The sequence below is a fragment of the Globicephala melas genome, chromosome 11 (assembly GCF_963455315.2).
Source record: "Globicephala melas chromosome 11, mGloMel1.2, whole genome shotgun sequence".
Taxonomy (NCBI): domain Eukaryota; kingdom Metazoa; phylum Chordata; class Mammalia; order Artiodactyla; family Delphinidae; genus Globicephala; species Globicephala melas.
In genome coordinates this window covers 97165492-97186699 of record NC_083324.2, presented here as the reverse complement: position 1 = coordinate 97186699, position 21208 = coordinate 97165492, and the positions used below count along the sequence as shown (strand labels likewise).

General features: G+C 43.9%; 1 protein-coding gene across 1 annotated transcript in view; it reads left to right on the top strand.

The window, feature by feature from the left end:
• The window catches only part of BMP6 (bone morphogenetic protein 6), a 145121-nt gene that overhangs the window by 108155 nt on the left and 15758 nt on the right, over positions 1-21208 (top strand). Inside the window, exon 2 of the mRNA XM_030881473.3 lies at positions 11321-11516. Coding sequence (XP_030737333.1) covers positions 11321-11516 — 196 coding nt within the window. The remainder of the gene's footprint in view (positions 1-11320; positions 11517-21208) is intronic.

Genomic DNA, 21208 nt, shown 5'->3' with positions numbered 1-21208 from the left:
CTGATCGGCCAGCTGGGCCTGGCCAGGTGGACAGAGGCGAAGCTACAAGGCAGCTCAGTTGGGGGATGGATGAGTTTCCTCTTGTGTGTGTTGGGGCTTCCAGGGGACCAGGGGCATCTGGATGATGACGTGCACCCAGCAGTAAGACAAACACAGTCCTTAAGGGAGAGCAGTGGCTGGAGATGCCAGGTGGGAGGCATCAGCATAAAATCCTAGCAGAAATCATAAAAGTGAGCAGCTTAGGGAAGCCCCTTCACTGCCTTTGGCCTCAGAGTCCTGTTGATACCGTGGTGATCTTGTTTGCTCTGCCTGCCTGCTGGGACTGTTCAGAGAAACAGGTGACACGACGTCTATGGCAGTGCCGGTAGACTCTTCAAACATTAGGCGGGTTTTATAACATCGTTCGGAGTGGAGAGGAATGTGTCCCAAATGTTATTTTCCAAACAGAAGATAAAGGCCCCAAATTCTGGAAGTGTTGCAAGCTAGATAATCCATCAGGCCCTCCTGCTAAAAGATGACTAGGTCCAGGATAAACAGAGGCAAATATGTCTCCGTCAGGAATGTCAGGGACTCCCAGACATCTTGGAGGGCTCCCTTGAGGTTGTTACTGTGAGCAAACAAACATAAAAGCCGGTGTCTGCGAGTGCAAATACCAACACCACTCAGATCACTAGACCAGCTCAGGGCCCAGGCCAAGGTGGGAGAGTGGTCCTGGAGGGGTCCCCCGTGAAGCCAGGGCCCTCCAAGCTTCCAGAAGAGATCCCTGATTCCAGCTTTGTAGTCCTCTCAGAAGCAAATATACTTTTTTTTTCTTTTAAAGAAAAGCAACACCAGTTTAAACATTTAGGATGAATTTCCATCAAAAATTACCTACAAATTTCCAATCATCCAAGGAGGTAAAACCAGCAAAAGGAAAGTCATCAGAGGGACGGGAGGGCGATGTGGATTAAGTTCCCCAAGGATTTCACATATTAGAAAACAGACACCAAGTTAGAAAAGGGAAGACAACTATGTAGGAAATACAAAAAACGAAGAATAGTATAATAATACGTAGTAGTGATACAGAACAATGGAAAATGACCAAGTAGACCACAGAGCAACTATAACAACAAAGAAAGCTATTGGAAAAAAATATAAATGACAAACTAACAGATGCCTTAAACTGTACATTAAATACCAAAGAGAGAATTGGTGAACTTGTAGACGGGTCTAGAGAGGTGGTTCAGCCCACGTACGAGGAGGTAAGTGATGTAAACGTGCATTTAAGAGAGGCAGAAATTAGAATGAGAAGGTCTAATATAATATCCATCTAACTTTCATCTCAGAGGAAACTGAAGTTAAGTCAGGAGAGACCACTATCGATGAGCTAGTGGCTAAGACTTTCTCAGAACCGATGGGAGATAGGCAGCCGTAGATGTATGAAGTCCAGTGTCACCCCAGCACAATAAATAAAAGGAAACGCACAGCTCAGGGCATTGTAGTGAAGCTGCAGCACAGCAGGCACAGGGACATAAGAGCAACCCGAGAAACCAGATCATACAGAAAGAAATGATGAGTCTGGTATAATGAATACAGGCTTACGTTTCTCCTCTCCGTCACAGTGAGGACATTCTGCCCGCCCCGTATTGCTGTGCCGTTGAAACCAGAGGTGTGGGAGAGTTGATTTTTCTCTTTGGGCTGTCCCATTTGTCTGTTTTGACTGAAGATGTTCGCTTTTTTTGTGAGAAAATGCATGTTATCTATGCTGATGTTCACTAAGTGTAATCTAATTGCTTCTTTATAGCCGTCCCTAGAAGGAGGCAAAGTGGTGGTTATTTGCTATCCATGGGACTCTATCAAGGCTGCCCCTGTTCAGCTTCAGTCTTTCCTGGTGACACATGTTTATTAGGAGCCCGAGTGCACTCCCTCATGTTAGCTGAGGTCTGTGCCTTGATTCCACTGTAAGACATGCGTGGTTGAAGCGATTGAACTTCTTCCCAGCCTAAAGTGATGTTAACACCTGTTGGGGTCGGGAAAAAGGTTCTAAAATGAGATTTTCAAAATAAAAAATGACATGCTTAACCCTTACTACTAATGATGGTATGTAGGCTCTAATTTTTGGTCCTAAATCTTTTTATAATATACGCACTGAGTCTGGTCTTAAAAGTCATTGGGAATCAAAGGGCAGCCTTGGGGGTTCCTTTATGGGGACTGAACTGTTCTGGATCTGTGGCGGTGGTTATAGGAATCTATACATGTGACAAAATGTCATAGAGTTATGACATACATGCATACCCAAAAAAGTGCATGTAAAAGCTGGTGAAATCACAGATGTAGAGGAAAAAACGTATGGACACCAAGGGGGTAGAGCGGGGAAGGTGGATGAATTGGGAGATTGGGATTGACATATATACACTAATATGTACAAAATAGATAACTAACAAGAACCTGCTGCATAGGACAGGGAACTCTGCTGTACAGTAGAAACTAACACAACATTGTAAAACAACTATACCCCAATTAAAAAAAAAACAAAGCTGGTGAAATCAGAGAGAGGGTCTGTAGTCTTGCTAAGGTATTAATGCCAGTGTCAGTTTCTTGGTTTTGTTATTGTTCTTAGTTATACAAGATGTTACATGGGACCTCTCTGCTTTTTTTAAAAAAAAAAAAATCTGTCCTATTTTTGCAACCACTTAATAGATCTATATAATTATTTAAAATAAAAAGTAAAGTTTAGGTTAAAAAAGTCATTTAGAGCATATGGTAGCCAGGAAAATAGCTTCTTCTTGATATTTGTGATCTTCATAGAACTTGAATACACATATTTAGGAATATTTGGTGAACCCTGGAGGGAAGGGTTATGGCACTGTGGTTAAAAAAGTGAGTAGGAGGGCTTCCCTGGTGGTGCAGTGGTTGAGAGTCCGCCTGCCGATGCAGGGGACGCGGGTTCGAGCCCCGGTCCGGGAGGATCCCACATGCTGCGGAGCAACTAAGCCCGTGAGCCATGGCCGCTGAGCCTGCGTGTCGCAACGCGAGAGGCCACAACAGTGAGAGGCCCGCGTACCGCCAAAAAAAAAAAAAGTGAGTAGGAGAGTTGAACTCAGTGTCTCTGGCACTATTTAAGGTTGCAAGCTTGCAACAGAGAAGTCAAAAGGCCACCATTGTTACAACCCTTGGAAAACTAGCCAGAACTTTCTATGTTGCCTAAAATGAAATCAGCTTGTGCCATAGCATGAAAAAAAATGTTCATAGTTATCAATGGAATGGGAATTTTTTTAAAAAAGCGTTTCAGCTTCTTCAAGTTTGGTCTGTAAGTGGAAGCATTAAGCATTTGGAAAATGTAGAATTTATTGTGGAATGAAGGTACCCTTGAACAACGGGGGTTTGAACTGCGTGGGTCCACTTACATGGCGATACTTTTCAGTAGTGAATACTTCACACTACACAGGGCGTGGTTGGTGGAATCCATGGATTTGGAGGAACTGAGGATGTGGAAGGCCAGCTCTAAGTCGCACTCGGATTAACCCCCGAGTTATTCAAGGGTCAACTGTAATTCCCTGAACTGAGCTATACTGAATTAACCACCAAGTGAGTCCAGTTAGTGAGAAAGTAATGAATATGGACTACTCTTAAATGTATTAGAGAGAGTGTTCCATTCTTTTTTTTTTAGTTATATATTTTATACATAGTAGTGTATATATGTCAATCCCAATCTCCCAGTTTATCCCACGAGTGTTCCATACTTTTCCCTCCCTCTTTCTTCTTTTATATTTGCAGTTGAAGTAGGTGGTGTCTTTATTTTTCTCTAGACAACTTTAATTGATAGAATTCAGATTTTGTGGAATGATGTTCAGAAAATACCTATATTAAAATACCTTTATCACGATCAAATTAAGCAGTAGTGAGAAAGAAAAAGTGACCTTCAGTAAGATGAGTCAAAAAGGAAATCCATGAATAAACAATATTAGAATGAGAAAGACATAAATAGAGCAGAGATTAAATAATAAGAGAATACTCTGAAAAAGTTTATGGCAATAAATTTAAAGAATTAAACCCAAATTAACAAATTTTAGAAAATACACGCTGACTTAAAAAAAAGATAGCTTGAATATTTCTATATGTTTAAAGGAAAATGAATGAGTAATTAAAAATATTCCCCAAAGGAAATTCTAGAATCAGATGTTACTAATAAGTTTGCCAAACTTTCCAGGAAGAGATCATTTCTTGAAAAGAAAGGGAACATTTCCCAACTTATGCCAAGAGCACGTGTAACTTGAAACCAAACAACATGATGGTATGAGACCATCACCAAGGTCACTTATGAAAACGAATGCAAAAATTTCAAACCATAAATTGGAAGGGTAGTGGAACACATGACGTGACACCTTCAGGTCAACGTCATGGACTGCGTGTTTGTGTCCCTGAAATTCATACTGTTCAAACTCTAATCCCCAGTGAGACAGTATTAGGAGGTGGGGTCTTTGGATGATAAATAGGTCTAGGTGAGGTCATGAGGCTGGGGCCCCAGGATGGGATTAGTGTCCTTATAAGAAAAAGAGACTCCAGCTCCCATACACTCTCTCCCTCTGCGAGCACGCACCAAGGGAGGCTATGTGAGGACCTAACTGGGAAGAGGGCCCTCAGCAAGGACCCAGTCCTGCTGGCGCTCTCATCTCTTGCTTCCAGCCTCCGGAACTGTGAGGAATAAATGTTTGCTGTTTAAGCCACCCAGTCTGTAGTACTTTTGTTACAGCAGTTACAACTCATTGAGATAGGGAAGCAGTTTGCTGAACTTCTTATTAGGTCCACAGTTTTTAATGTGCCTCGTCCTTTCCAATTGTTTAACCTTAGCAGCACTGAGCTGGATTCCAACACAAGACTGAAATGAGCATCCTCACCTTCTTCATTGTTTTAAAGGAAGTGGTTCAAACGTATCACCATTAGGACTGTTGTTAGTGTACGTTTTTATGTTGACTCCTTATCAGGTTAATGGAGTTCTTCCTATTCCTGGTTTGCTGGTTTATTTTTCTTTCTTTATTTTATTTTTTGGATAAGCAACTCTTTTTTTGGGGGGTGGGTATAGTTGTTTTATAATGTATTAGTTTCTGCTGTACAGCGAAATGGAGTTCCCCGTGCTATACAGCAGGTTCTTAGTAGTCATCTATTTTATGCATATGAGTGTATACATGTCAATCCCAATCTCCCAATTCATCCCACCACCACCAGCCCCACCACCCACTGGTTTGCTAGTTTAGAAGAGACTCAAGTGTAAGGAATGGACCCTGTTGGGCTCCTGATTCCAGCAAACCCAATGTAGAAAGACAATTTTTGAGGCATTTGAGGAAATTTAATTATGGATTGGGTATAGGACAGTGAGGAATTATTTTAACTGAGGTGTGATCATACGTTGTGATTGTGTAAGAAAATGTCCATTTTCTAATTTTTTAACAATGGTAAAATACGCGTAACATAAAATTTACCACCTTAGGTACAGGTACGTTCACACTGTTGTGCGACAGTCACCTCCATCCTCTCCAGAACTTTTTCATCTTCCCTCACGGCAACTCAGTACCCATTCAACACTAACTTGTCATACCCCCAGCCCCTGGAAGTCACCATTCTACCTTCCGTCTCTATGAGTTTGATTGCTCTGTGTACCTCATGAAAGTAGAATCGTACGATATTTGTCCCTTTGTAACTGTCTTATTTCACTTAACAAAATGTCCTCAGGGTTTATCCATGTTGTAGCATGTATCAGAATTTCTACTTTTATGGCTGAACAGTATTCCATTGTATTTATGGACCACATTTTGTTTATCCATTCGTCCATTGTAGATGTTGGATTCTTCCTATCTTTTGGCTTTTGTGAATGAAGCTGCTATTAACATGGTATACAAATATTTGTTTGAGTCCCTGCTTTTGATTCTTTTCTTACACACCCAAAAGTGGGCTTGCTGGATCGTGTGGTAATTCTGTTTGACGTTTTGAGAAATCACTCGACTGTTTTCCGCAGCAGCTGCTCCATTTTCCATCCCTACCAGCAACGCACAGGGGTTTTACTTTCTCCACATCTCCACCAGCACATATTAAGAAAATGCCCGTGTTTGTAATAGATCTACACGCGGTAGGGCTGCAGAAGGAGAAAAGTTGCTGGTCAGCCATTCCCACAGAACCTCAGCACCCCACCAGCTGATGGGCAGCACAGCCCCCTGCCCGGGCAGCCTTCAAGCTTAGCTGTGGCCGTGACTAGATTTTCCCTGGGTGCCTGTAAAACTTCGTCATGTCTCTGAAAGGAAAGACTTTAAGAGAAAAAGAAAGACTAAACACTCTGTGATTCCGTGATACATACGTATGTAGTAAAACTTCTTCAAAGGCAAGGGACTGGGAATTCCCTGGCGGTCCAGTGGTTGGGACTCCATGCTTTCACTGCCGAGGGTGTGGGTTCAGTCCTTGGTCGGGAACTAAAGTCTCGAATGCCCAGAATAAATAAATAAATAAATAAAAGAAAGGCAAGGGACTGCCAGACGTTATTCATGACCCGAGGTCCCTTGTGGGTGGGAGTGGGGGATGGAATAGTGTTCACCTTCCAGTTTTTAGATTGGGTGCTGGTCTCATTTGTGCTTCGTTATTATGTTGCATGACCTCCATAAATTACATATATATACATACTTTTGCATGTATAATACCACACAATTTACACTTATAATCTTAACCTAGTAACGTTCATTCTTTTGGGCTGTGGCTCCTCCCTGTTGACGGGAGGTCCGGTGCTGGTCTGAAATTTCAGCTGGTATCGTCTGAGGCAAAGAGAGAGAACAGAGTGAGTTTTATAAAGCGAAATTGATTCAATTTCAAGGATTGTATATGTCCTTGAATTACATCCTCCCTACTTGATTTGGTGTTAAAAGGACCTTTAAAAATAAAATCAGAGTGTTAAAAGGGTGCCGTTTGTTGTCTTATTTGTTTTATTGTCCTTACAAAAGGAAAACAGAAACAGATGTCCTTGTGTAAGGTCATTACCATTAAAAAAAAATGTTTTCAGTGGTCCTTGAAATAAAAAATTATAGGAATTGTTGCTTCAGAGAACACAGTACTGTGTTCAGTAGCCAAACACCAGGGCTGATGACACTTAGGACAGTGATTTCACTCACCTCCCTTTCCAGAGGATGTAAGTCCTCCACTGTCAAAAGCTCATTTAGAGACGTGAGTAAATTTGAAAAGACATATTCTCAGCTCAGAGGAGCTCGATTGTCAAATACCGCTAACGATGCTTCCAATTACCATTTGCTGAGCCCTTCCTCTATCACTGACTGTCTTGTACAGACTGTCTCACTTAATCCTCAGAAATGTTGTTATTCCCATTTAACTGATAACTGAAACTTTGGCTGGTATCTTGCTTGTTATCACCTGAGTAAGATAAGGGGGAGCTGGATTTCAAAACCGTGTTGTCAGCTTCACACGTCGTCCACATTCTTGGCTACTACCTCGCTACTACCTATTCCACACATGGCACCATCTTTGAGAAGCTAGATGCAGGGGCTACAAAATAGGTACTGAGCGCTGGATCCCCACCTCAGCCCCCTCTCATTTTTCTTGAACTGTCTGATGTTTAAGGAGCCCAGGTCGCAGAGCTCAAAGGGGAAATGCTAAGCTCATTGGAACCATTGCCGTTTTACGGTGGTGGTCTTCAAACGCACATGTAGGCAGTGACCTAATTGTACTTATTTCCTGTATCCTTATGAGACATTAGCAAATGCACTGTGTAACTTTAATTGTGGGCAGAAGATCTGGGGAGAGAGGAGGCATTCCAAGCAAACTCCAATGACCAGTAGCTGAGGTCTCCTGGGAAGAGTGAGGAAGATGGTGTAGCTTTGAGCTAAGAGGCACGAGGAGAGGTGCAGGCGACAATAAGGAGTTTAGGTGGGAGAGCTTCTAACGAGGTGGGCAGCAATCAGAGACTCACGGCGGGGGGGGGGCGGGGGGGCGGGGGGGGACTGAGAAGACCACGCCTCTCCTCCAGGAAGGAATAAGGAAAAGCAGGAGGAAGTGGAGTGCTTCAAGACTGACCAGAGGAGAATCGGGGAAATGGACATATAAGGCAACGAGTTCTAATTCGCACGGTAATAAAATGGAAGGCTTTGAACTATGCTTCCACTTGCTCATTTTTAGATTCTTTATCTATCTATTCACATCTGTCTGTGAGCGGCTGCCAGGATCCTTCCTTAGTCACACACACTGCCTCCCAGGATTTCAAAATCCCTCCTTAAGAACTGCGTGCAGTTTCTCCCCTTCCTGGCAAGGTCAGACTCTCCTTCTTTCTTCCTCTCTTACCCTCCCTTCTCATCTTGTGTCAGTTGCCTCTTACCGTGTAACAAATCACCCAAAACTTAGTGGCTTCAAACAGCAAGGTACTGTTATCTCTCACGGTCTGGTGAAAAGACTAGGATGAACTGGGTGGCCCCCCCCCAGGGTCTCTCATGCAGTTGCAGTCAGGTGGTCACTGGGGTTGGGGTCATCCTGAGGCTCCAGTGTGTTGGACATCCAAGATGGCATCTTCATACCATGTCTAGTGCCTCAGCTGAGGTGGCTGGGGACTGACTGGGCTCTTCCCTCCCTCCTTCCTTCTCCCTCTGTGTCTCTGTGCGCCACACAGCCTCTCTACGTGGTTACCTCGGACTTCCTCATAGTCTAGGGGGTTCAGAGTAGTTGCACTTCTTACGTGGTAGCCATCTTTCCTTAGACATTCCAAGACACCTAAATGGAAGGAAGTTCCAAGCTTAGGACTTAGCCTCAGAATCACTCAGCACCACTGTTGCTGCCTCTTGTTGGTCCAGAGAAGGTCACAGAACCAGCCCAGGGGAGAAGGGACCACCTAAGGGTGTACATACAGGAAGGTGTGGTTTACTGGGGGTGGTATACCTCTCCAAAGACTGACATATTTCTCATGTATTCAAATGTGTGTCCCTTCTCTCCTCCTTATAACTGAAACATCTTAAGTCACTGTTTTATTTTTATTTTTAAGTCACTGTTTTATGTCTTGCTTCGCATCCGTAGTTTTTCTTTCTGTTGTTTATGTTAAGAGTGATTGGACGACTTCTTTGAGGAATTCTTATGCATTCTCTCAAAAGAATCTTAAGAATATGCTTTCATTTCTTGATATTGAAATTTTTAAGCACCCAAGAGGCCCTAGAGAAAAGCTGTGTGACTCTTTTTTAGAAAGTCTCTTTGGGAAATCAGATTCGATTCACTTTTTAACCACTGATGATAACATATCAAACTGAAAAGGCAGATCAGTTTTAGGGAAAAGTGATCCACCATCAGGTGTGGGTGTCCTTGGGTGAACTCCCCAACAATATTGCTTTTCATGCTTAGCCACTAATTAAAAAACCTGTTCTCTTGTTGGGACTGAACCATGGTTTACTTTCTGGCTGGACCTTTTTTTTTTTTTAACTTATATTCAAGCTCTTACACAAGCCAAAGCTTACTGTTTTTTAACAACTCCCTCCCCCCCACCCCGCCCCCAGAAAAGGGATAACTTGAATCTAAAAGATTTGTTGCACAGTCACATGGCAGCTTCAGAAATTCTTTATTTAAAAACCTCGTACCGATGGATGGCTTAACTTTCCCAAGCTTCTGCAATGCCATCGAGGTCTCAAGTTCGTGTAAAGTTATTGGCTTTAAAGGAGCTTAATCTGCAGAGCTTTTCTCTGGTGATTATGGAGAACAGCACATGGGGGAGAAAGTGGGCCATTGGAGGTGGCAAATAACTTGATCTTTTTTTTTTTTTTTTTCTACCCACAAGCCCTGGAAAAACTCTGCCATCGGGGATTAATTTGCTCATGAGATTTTACTGCGGTTGCCATTAAGAAAAACCTAACGGGAGCAGCAGGGCAGAAGCATTTCTGAGCTCTGGGGAAAAGAGTCAGGATTTGTGGTGGGAAGCAGGATGCTCGTTTTTCTCTCCTACAACGATTATGAGTTAAGCATCCGAGGTTGCCAGCGTTTCTCTCACTCAGGACCTTGTATAGAGCCATCTGAAGGCTGACTCTGAAGCATGATAATCCGTAGTTTGTAGTTTTCCATAGTTTGTCTTTATGCAGGGAAAAGATTTCCTTTAAAGAAAGCTTTTAGGGAGTTCCGTGGTGGCTTCTTAGGATTCGGCGCTGTCACTGTCATGGCCCGGGTTGGGGAACTGAGATCCTGCAAGCCGCGTGGCATGGCCAAACTATGAAAAACAACAACAACAACAACAAAAAAACGCTTTTAGACTCGATCCTTTCCCAGTTTTTTAAAAAAGCCTTAGGGCTTCCCTGGTGGCGCAGTGGTTGAGAGTCCGCCTGCCGATGCAGGGGACACGGTTTCGTGCCCCGGTCCAGGAAGATCCCACATGCCGCGGAGCGGCTGGACCCGTGAGCCATGGCCGCTGAGCCTGCGCGTCCGGAGCCTGTGCTCCGCAATGGGAGAGGCCACAACAGTGAGAGGCCCGCGTACCGCAAAAAAAAAAAAAAAAAAAAGCCTTAGACAATCGCATGTTATCCCGTTGGTGATGTGTTTCCGCAACTCTGTCCTCATACGTGGGTTCTACATGCAGGTTAAATGGAGACCCCGGCAGCTTCATAACCCAGAGGGTCCCTCCCCTCAGAAGCGTTCAGCCCTCAGTTTCCTCCAGTAGAGCGAGGGCAGTGGACTTTAGTTAGAGCAATATTTTCTATGAAGTTTCACACTAAACCCCTCAACAAAAACTCCCCCTGGACATCAGGCAAAATACGAGGACCGTTCGAGCTTCAGACCCAGGCGGAACGCGCTGCCCACTCCCATCTCCAACCACGGAACACCCCTCCCCCAGCAAAGGTTAGCTCAGGGCTGCCCTTGGTCTTGGCAACTGCCTGGTGGGGAGAGAAGGAACCAATCTGAGGGGATAGGAGAGCAGCAGCAGGAAAAGGGGGGCTGCGAGGGGACAACAGGGCCAGGACGGCAGAGGGGTTCTTAGTCACTGTTGCCTGGGTCCCTCCAGCTTCCCTGGGAAGCCCTCTTCCTCTCATGCTGCAGATGAGGAAGCCGGAAGGCAAGAGTTTAAATAACTTGCTGTCATGCAACTTGGTTAAATAGTTTCAAGTCGTTAAAGAGAATCTAAGCATTGTATTTAATCCCTGGGGAGAATGAAGGATTTTAATCTCAGCCTGGCAGCCTAGCCTGCGGTTCTTTCCACCACCCACTGACCCCTCTAATAAGGGTAACGGTAAGCCGCTTAGGAATGAAAACGGGGGAACTTTCTAGATGTGAGCCTGTGGCACTTAGCCAAGTAACGATAGTTGTCACTCTCTCTTGTTTAATCCTATAGTGGAGGACGACAAGGAGTTCTCCCCTCGCCAGCGACACCACAAAGAGTTCAAGTTCAACCTATCCCAGATTCCTGAGGGTGAGGCGGTGACGGCTGCAGAGTTCCGAATCTACAAGGACTGTGTGGTTGGAACGAGTTTTAAAAACCAAACTTTTCTTGTCGGCATTTACCAAGTCTTACAGGAGCAGCAGCACAGGTACGGAGGCTCGAGGAACCCCAAAGGGTGGGGCTGGCCCCCGTTTCTCACCCCGTCACCTTATAACCCCGACTGTGTCTCTGGAAGGTGGCTTGGAGTTCAAGGGCAGCACACGGGCGTGATGGGGGCTGTGTTCCCAATGGTAGCGTTGAGCCAGCAAGACGACTTTTTTGCTTTTAAGGTGAAAATTTACCAAATAGTTTTCTTTTCCGAAGCAAGCCAGTGAATGGTATCTACTAAGCATCCTTTGTGTTCGGAAAACATATAACCCACTGGGACTAAAATGTTTCCCGCTATGTTTTAGTCCCTACTTCGAATGGTGGATGAGGGTGGCTAACATAAGTTCGCACACGGAAATTATATGAGGATGCTTAATTGCAAATGCTGTTGATTCAAGCGAATAGAAGGCTGTGTGCTTGTGCATATAATATACACATATATGATATGTCTTTGAGTGAGTGTGTGTGTGTATATGTGTGTCTCAAATGTGTTTTTTATCATGTAGTTGCAAGGGACCGGTAGACTTTTTTTCCCATGTCTATATTATTCTTGTTTCCTGAAATGAGGCCACACTGTTTGACAGAAGAACTGTGTTCTTGGGGCTGCCTAGCAAATAAAGGAAAACTTCCATGGAGTGATGTTTAGAGCCTCGGAGGGGCTAAGGGATGAAGTATTACAGCAGTTATTTCAGTCCTACATACAGCACACAGAAAACAAGCCCATGACCTTGAACTTTGCTTGTACGTAGGGCTCAGTTGAGTGGTTTGGCCAGACAGAGAGTCCGATGCAGAGGTCAGCACCGCCCGTGGTTCTCAGAGGGCAGCAGGTAGGAACTCGGCCCGTGATAGGACATTCTGGCAATTGTGTGGTAAATACGAAGATAAAAGAGAAAGGAAGAGAATGCAGAGGAGGGGGGACATTTATGTCCTCTATTTATGGACTGTATTAGCTTTGGTTTTATAAACCACCTCCAGATTCTTGCTTTTGGTCCTGGAAATCTGTTAATTTCCCAAGAAGGTCCAAAAGTTTGGATTAAGAAGGTCCAAAGGAAGGAGTTGGGTCTCTCCTGAACTTATGGATCTGTGTGTGGGTCTGTCGCAAATACACACACTAAAATAATAACCAACATGAACTTGCCCCATACAAGGACCATTTTGAGAGCAATGCCAACATTTGGCCCTGATGCATATTCAAGTCCGTAATGAGGGAACTGGAGAAGGAGGGACATGCCAGGCTGTGGGCCCATGTCCTAGTGTTGGACAGACACACGGATGGCTGTCTGTGAATTCTTAGCTGTGGCAGTTAAATTGTAAGTAAAACAGAGCCGTTGCAGGATCTTTTTAACAGACCAGAATTTCAGAACGGAAGGCAGGTTTTCTGATGTCTGATTTTCGCTCCTAAATAAAAGTGTATTCATTGACTTAACTGTTAAGGGCCTCTCTTGAAAAGTAAATAATTCGTTGCTAGATTTTCATCTTTCAGTATTTCGGAGAGAATTGCTATTCAGGGATTCTTCGGAACTGCTTCAGCCATTGATTTTCAATCTGCCGAAGTATTGGTCCCGTAGCCTTTCTCTGATGGAAGGAACCTGCTGGTGCCTTTTTTGGCTCAGACGTTGGTTTGGAAAACATAGTTTTCCGTGTTCTGCAGGAAAAGCTTTAGAGTGAAAACACTAGGTTGGAGGTTTTGTGACTATGGATTTTTTTCAAAATTATTATTATTTTAAAAAAGAGAGAGAGCACGCGCTGGCGGACCATTTGTAAGGTTTACGCTGAACTCCAGCCAAAAACGAACAGCTGCCTTCAGCCTCAGATCGTGGTGTCACGCTTCCTCCAGGCCAGCAGCGAGCTTGGAAAACAAAACTCCCAAATGGTCCCAACCTTTGCTGACTCCGTGTCAAAGCAGAGTTGTAATTTCTCTGCGTTTTAGGATGGGAGCATTTGGTGATTGGATGTGTTTAATTTTTGTGCATAGGAAAGGGGAAATCCTGGGAGAATTGGGAGAATTCCATGCTTTTAAAGAGTTCCAGGTTGGCCAGGAGAAGATTTTCTTATCAGTGGGCCTGGAGCCCAGGCTGCCTGTGGTTTGCTCATGTCCTTCCAGAGGCCTCCAGATTGAACTGTGGGACCCCTTCTGGGGAAGGTTCGATCTCCCCATCTGTACCATCTTGGGGTGTCTTGGCTGAAAAGGACCCTCCAGGCCTGTGAAGAAACGTAGCTGTCTAATCTGTTTCAGTGAAATTTGTAGCATTTGATAGATCAGCTTAACACACGTGGGTGTTGCAAAAGAGTTGGCCTCCTTGGAAAAGAAAAAAGGCAGGTGTTTCAGTGCTGAGTCATACCCTCAGCTGAGGCAGAAGAAGTTCTGTGTTGGGCCTCCTGGTGTAAAGGGCAGCTAGGGAGCCTGACCCAGGGAGGGTCAGAAACGATTCTTGGAAGATGGGCCATTGCTGTGAACTCTGCGGAAACCTTATTTCTCTGACTGGTAAGAAATCACTGGACCAGGTAAGTTCAAAAAAGTGATGAGTTGAAGAGATGGTGCTTTGAGGTAGGACAGGGTAACAATTGATACAGTATTCAAAGCCTGAGAATAAGCCAGGAGATGGAATCTAAGTCCTGAAAAGATCTGGAGCAACTCGCAGAGTGGAGTGGGGTCGGCAACCCCACAGCATACGCGGTCCCATCAGAGGGGCACAGGGCGCCCTTTGTAGTTTACTTTAAAATTTTAGAGTACGGTGTGGGGTTGGTATCTTAAGATGAGTTTGGTGTTACTGTCTGATGTAAGAAATTGTTATGTTTTTATGATGACCTTGGTGGAAACTGGCATTTCTACAGTGCTTAGAGTTTGGGAAAGACCTTCCCCCACGTTCCTTCCTTAGGATTTAGCCGTGACCCCATCAGACAGCTGGGCAGGCAGGCTATCCTTAGGAGGATGAAACGTGGCACATATGGATTCTGCCAAGTCCACATTAGGCCTAAACTATGATCTGCTTTGATTCCCTCAAAGTCATCCCAGTGACATGGGGACAGTCCTGAGATAAAGGTGAAATGCCAGAAAGAGGTAAGCGGTCCCCTTATGGCATGCCTTGCATCTTCATCTCCTTAGCTTGGATGCGAACATCTCAAGGATGCTTCTGTTTGGATGGCATAGGAGCCAGCTCCGTTGGGGGTAAAAATGTGTCTGTTAGAATTCAGGCCCTGGTATTGATACTTGGGCTTTCAAGGCCCCGCGATGGAAAACCTCTGCAAACCTTCATTGATCTTTTGGTCAACAATGGATCTACTAGCAGTTCTTCTAGAGGACGGGGTGTGGAGGAGAAAAAAAGATAGAATAAATTTACATGAAAGTACTTGTCCTTATTCACAGTGTTATATCTTTGTCCATTTATTTTACCGTTTTCTCCCGAATCTCATACACACTAAGCTGTCTTCATCCTTGGAGGGTAAAGCCTGCTCTGATTAACCATCAGCCTTCCATTGTGTGATGGAAGGTTGTTGATGGTAGCATGTTGCTTTTCATAACAGGTACTCATGATCTTTACTTTTATAGCACCTATCGATTAATAGTGCCGTTTGGGGGCCTTTAAGAATATCATTTGCATCTACATTTCTATCTGGTGCAAGACATACTTTGACTCTTCTTATTCAATTCTGTATATCTGGAAGTCAAAGTCAAACAGCATCTCTTGAAAGCCAGCCAGAAATTTTTCCAGTGTCTGAAAGATGGTTCTGTTTGGTACATGAACTGGCCACACGTGCCTCTGATAGTTTTGACATCCCATATTCTACTCTCTATGGTTTGGCAGTTGTATTACCTGGCAGCGATAATCTATCTTCTGTGTATAGGATAACTTTTCTTTTTTTGTGTTCTATCATGGTGCAGTCCTTTGGAAGACAATTTAAAGTGAGAATTAATTACCAAATTCAAAATTCACTTCCTCCTGGTATAAGCAATATCACGACTCTGTTTGCAGACAGGCAAAGCAGGGTTTTTTGTTTTGTTTTTGTTTTTTCAGTTTGGTCCATATGTTTCATCCTAACTTCAGAATCCTTAGAATTGGAAGATGTGCATCTTTGAATCAAGGGAACAGGGCAATGCTGTGTTAAAAGCTGGTTTTTAAAACCAAGAAAGATTTCCTTAGGCCACCCAGAGGCCATGCCGGTGGAGTCTCCAGAAACAATGCCAGACTGAATTACTGTTTAAAGTTGTGACCAAGTTCACCATTTCTGACCTGCTTTTTAAGATAGAATATAATTGTCCCAGGAGAGAAAATAACTGTCAAAAGGCAAAAAAGCAGTTTTCCAAAATTTTTAATTTGATCCGCTACTCTGAACCATTCACAGAGATAGGGAATGTAGGAATAAGTCAAGGAAGGGGGATGGACATGAGTCCAGGTTGGGACATGTCTGAGTCATGGTTGGATGCCCAAGAGGCAGTGGGATATGGGAGTGTTTAAATCAGCAGAATGAGCTAAACTCTACAGGAATGGATATTTGAGATCACAGGTGAACTACAGCTGTAGATTAGATAGCTGTGTAAGAATAGAAAAACCTAACTGACCCTGGACCATTTATTAAAAATACTATCTTTTTTCCATGCACATCAGTGGCATTTTTGTCATGTATCAGGTGACCACATGTGTTTGGGTCTGTTCCTGAGATCTTTGTTCTGTTCTATTGATTGATTTTTCTCGTATCAATAAAAACTCTGATTCTTCTAGTTTTGTAAGAAGTCTTAGTATCTGGTGTGTAAGTTCTCCAGATTTGTTCTTTAAGATTTTCTTGGCTATCGATGGCCCTTTGCATTCTCATATATATTGTAAACTCAGCATTTCAATTTCCACAAAAGAAACTTGCTGGGCTTCTGTTTGGAATTTCATTAAGTTTAGAGCTTGATTTGGGAAGAATTGACTCTCCCTAGTATTGAGTGTTCCAGTCCACGTTTATTTAGGCTTTCTCTAATTACTCTCAATAACAGTTTACAGTTTAGGAGGTCTTGAATGTTTTTATTAGAATTATTCCAGGAATTGAAGTTTTTATCCTATTGTAAATGATATTATTAGCTTTTTAAAATTTCAGTGTCTAATTCTTTTTTGCCCACATGTAGAAATGCAATTGATTTTTTTTTTTTCGGTACGTGGGCCTCTCACCGTTGTGGCCCCTCCCGTTGCGGAGCACAGGCTCCGGACGCGCAGGCTCAGCGGCCACGGCCCACGGGCCCAGCCGCTCCGCGGCATGTGGGATCCTCCCAGACCGGGGCACGAACCCGCGTCCCCTGCATCGGCAGGCGGACTCACAACCACTGCGCCACCAGGGGAGCCCTGATTTTTATATATTGAACTTATATCCAGCAACCTTGCAAATTTACATATTAATTCTAATAATTTTTCTCTGCAGAATTTTAGAATTTCCATGAATATAATCGTCATCTATAAATATTTTTATTTTTTCCTCTGTAATTCTTATATTTTTACTTCTCTTTTTCTTGTTTTATTGTGCTCACTAGATATCCAGTGCACTGTTGAATTCCATTCAGATTTCTGTTAGATTTCTAATCTCAGATTGGAAATCTCTGTCAGATTTCTAATCTAAGGGGGGGGGAAATGTTTAATATTGCACCATTAAGGGTAATGTTTGCTATAAATGTTTTTGTAGATACTCTTTATTTTATTAAGGAAATTCTCCTCTATTCTTAGTTTGCTATGGGTTTTTAAAAATTAGAAATCGATGTGGATTTTATCCTTTTTCTGAATTTTTTGGGATGATCATAGTTGGTCCTTCATATCCATGGGTTCTGCATCTGTGGCGTCAACCAACCATGGATCAAAATATTTGAAAAGAAATTCCAGAAAGTTCCAAAGAGCAAAACTTGAATTTGCTGTGTGCTGGTAACTGTTTATTGATACATAGCATTTACATCGTGTTGGGTATTATAAGTAATCTAGAGATGATTTAAAATATACAGGAGGATATGGGTAAGTTACATGCAAATACTGTACATGATTTTGTATAAGGGACTTGAGCATATGGGGATTTTGGTATCCAGGTATTTTTGGGATCCAGGTTTGGGTCCTGGAACCAGTCCCCCAGGGATATTGAGGGATGTCTATATATGATTTTTGTCCTTGATAGTGTTAATGTGATATACTACATTAAATGATTTTCAGGTGTAAGGCCAACTTCACATCCCTGGAACAAACCCAACTTGTGATTTATTATCCTTTCACTATAAGGCTAGATTCCAAGATCATGTCTGAAAACTTTATTATCTGGATCACCTGTGGGTCTGTTTCTATTATCTATTTGTTCCCTTGGTTTTTCCTCATTTGGTTTCATTTCCTGGCATGCCTGATAATTTTTTAAAATTAAATTCTGGGCGTTATTTATGAAATCAATTCTAGATACTGGTATCTCCTTCCAGACTGGGTTTCATTTTCTTCTGGAAGGCAGAAAAACTACAGACAGGTAGATCACCTTGTTCTCTTGTCTTAACTGAGGCTGGGTTTCCAGGTGTGTTAAGGCTTCTCCATTTCTGGTTTTCCTTTTCTCCTACAGTTTAGCTCGTCAGGGGTCTCAGCTGAAGGTCTAGGTTGTTTACCAGAAGTTCCCTTCCTTGGTGGCCTCTGAACTCTAATTTTTTAACTCCCCAGTATTGAGAGACTGCCAAAAACTCTGCTTTGCTTTTTATCCTCTAAGCAGTTTCTTTCTGCTTGTTTTCTCAGCTTCCTCCTGCATGCAAACACAGTCTAATATTTGGCAAGCATCTCAGATGGAACTATTGGAGTTCATGGACACCAGGACTTGAAGGGCCAAGGTCCTGGAGGAAGTGAACCCAAACTTCTATGAGATCACTTTTATGAGCTCACTTCTCTACAGCCTCTTTCCTCTGGGACCTTAGCCCTTCAAGTCATAACTTCCTGAAGCTCCAATTTGCGTCCCCAGCCAGCGAGATTGCTCCAAGCTCCTGGCTGCTTCTCCTTTCTGTTTGACATCCTTGCGTCATGCTAGGAATTAACAAATACCCTGAGATGAAAAAGCAACAGCAGATACAGGGTTCACCTCAATGCATTTCTCTTCTCTCTGAGCTCTCGACTCCTCAACCATTGCCTTTCTCGGTTGCTCTAAGATGGCTTCCAAGAGGTTTGTGTTTTTAGTCTTAGCAGGAGTGTTAGTTGGATACATCGTAGCCAGAAGCATCCGTCTCTGAAGTATCATATTTTTATTATTTTTATTCGGAAATCTTTATAATGAATCCCCACAAATGTTGATGTTTGAGTCTTTAACCAAACAGTATAGTTCTGGAAACCAGACCTGAATGCGGTAGTGGAGCCAGGATCTAGGCGAGTTGTTTTCTTAGAAAAGTGTTTCTCATAGACTGATTCTCATAAACTGATTGCTGTATGAGTTCTGTCGGATGTTCAGTGCTGCCTCCCAAAGTGAAGTAATGTGAACTCTTATCTCCACCGACATGAAAGTGAGATACCTGGGACCGTTTTCTTTTATGAAGAGAAGGGCAAACTTGAGAAAGCCAGGAATAGGAGAACCCTATTGTCGTTTGGGTGGAGGAAAATCAAAGCCTTTTTATCGCTGTGCCCAGCCACACCTGTTTCTCTTTCTGTATCTGGCTTTCACAGGTCCCATCCCCAGGGACTCCTGCAATCTTACTGCTGGCTTGATAATCTCTGACGCACTCAGCGTGGGCCCCGGGCAAGCACTGAACTTTTCAGTATTTGTTCCTTTGCCCCTGAAAAGGGGATAATGTAACTGACCCACAACGGCTGTTATGTAACCCGTTAGTTTCATCTTCTTAGTCAAGAACATATTCCTTAGACTTAGAATCATCTCCCTGAAGTTAAAAGAAAAAGATTCAAGAAGCTACCAAATCTTCTTCCTCTGCCTGTCTACGTTCTGTTCTTTGCAAGGGCGCAGGGGAGCTGCGAAGGTTAGAGGGGAATTAACATTATCACACAGAACTGGATACACTCAGAATAGTGCTAAGTTTGGGGAGAGGGGGATGTCAGGGCATGGGGAGCCGGAGGAACTATTGTTTGGAACTGTTTATCCACTTGGTAAATGTGGCAGAGAAAAGAAAATAGGTCTGAGCTTCCCTGGTGGCGCAGTGGTTAAGAATCCACCTGCCAATGCAGGGGACATGGGTTTGAGCCCTGGTCCGGGAAGATCCCACATGCCACGGAGCCACTAAGCCCGTGCACCACAACTACTGAGCCTGCGCTCTAGAGCCCGCGAGCCACAACTACTGAGCCCACGCGCCACAACTACTGAAGCCTGTGCGCCTAGAGCCCGTGCTCCGCAGCAAGAGAAGCCACCGCAACGAGGAGCCCGCACGCCGCAACGAAGAGTAGCCCCCGCTCGCTGTAACTAGAGAAAGCCCGCGCACAGCAGCGAAGACACAACGCAGCCAAAAATAAAATAAATAAATAAAATAAATTATTTATAAAATAAATAAATTTATTTTAAAAAAGAAAGAACATAGATCTTTGTTTCTAGAACTATGCCTTCTGGATTATTCATTCCCAGAAACAGGTTGCTTTGGTTGCCAGCATCTCCCGCGGGACGTCCAGCTTTGTGGGAGTTGGGCCATGGTTGTGGTCAAGATTTTGTTTTGCTATTTCTTTTAAAATCACAAATTAACAGTATTTTTACCGTTTTAATTCCCCATGGTGGGCAAGGACGTGGATGTGGGGTTGGTGATAAGAACTAAAACATATAAGATATGCCCATGACATGTTTAAAAGGTGGCAGACCCTTCATTCAATCTGTGTTCGATCGCTAGGGCGTGCTGGAGTATTTGCCCCGGTGTCTGGGGGCCAAAGAGGACAGGTTAGGTGGCCATGAACTTGTACGAAGTAATCTTCCACCTTCCCCCTCTCTCCCTGTCTCAGACACATAGAAGCAAAGCTTCTAATAATACTGCTGCTTTGGACTTGATCTAACCTGTGCTTCTGTTTATTAGTCTAACTCTAACACCCTGAGGGTAAGGCCAGCCCCTAAGACAATCCAACACTTGTGGAGCCTACATGACTTTGCATGATTTTAAGGAGAGGAGCAAGATATTTTGAGACCAGACAGCTTTGAACCTTAAGTCTAAAAGGCAGGCCAAGGTCATTCTCCTCATACTCGAGAGGGAGAGTGCTGGAGGACAGCGCCTCTGAGTGTGGTCCCCAGACCAGCGGCACCAGCATCACCCGGGAATCTGGTTTTTGTTTTTGTTTTTGTGGTACGCGGGCCTCTCACTGCTGTGGCCTCTCCCGTTGCGGAGCGCAGGCTCCGGACGCGCAGGCTCAGCGGCCGTGGCTCACGGGCCCAGCCACTCCGCGGCATGTGGGATCTTCCCAGACCGGGGCACGAACCCGTGTCCCCTGCATCGGCAGGCGGACTCTCAACCCCTGCGCCACCAGGGAAGCCTGGGAATCTGTTAGAAGTGCGAGTCTGCAAGGCCCCGCCTCAGAAACTCTAACAGTCTGTGTGTTAACAAGGCCTCCAGGGGATTCTGATGCAGGCTGACTTTGAGAACCTCTGCTATGATGGTTAAGAGCCAAGTTGCCTGGGTTCAAATCCAGCTGAGTGAGTGTGAGCAAGTTGCTTAACTCGTATGTGCCTCAGTTTCCTGCTCTGTAAACCTGTGGTGGTATGAATAGTATTTTGTTTGCCTCTTCGGGTGGTCGTGAGAAG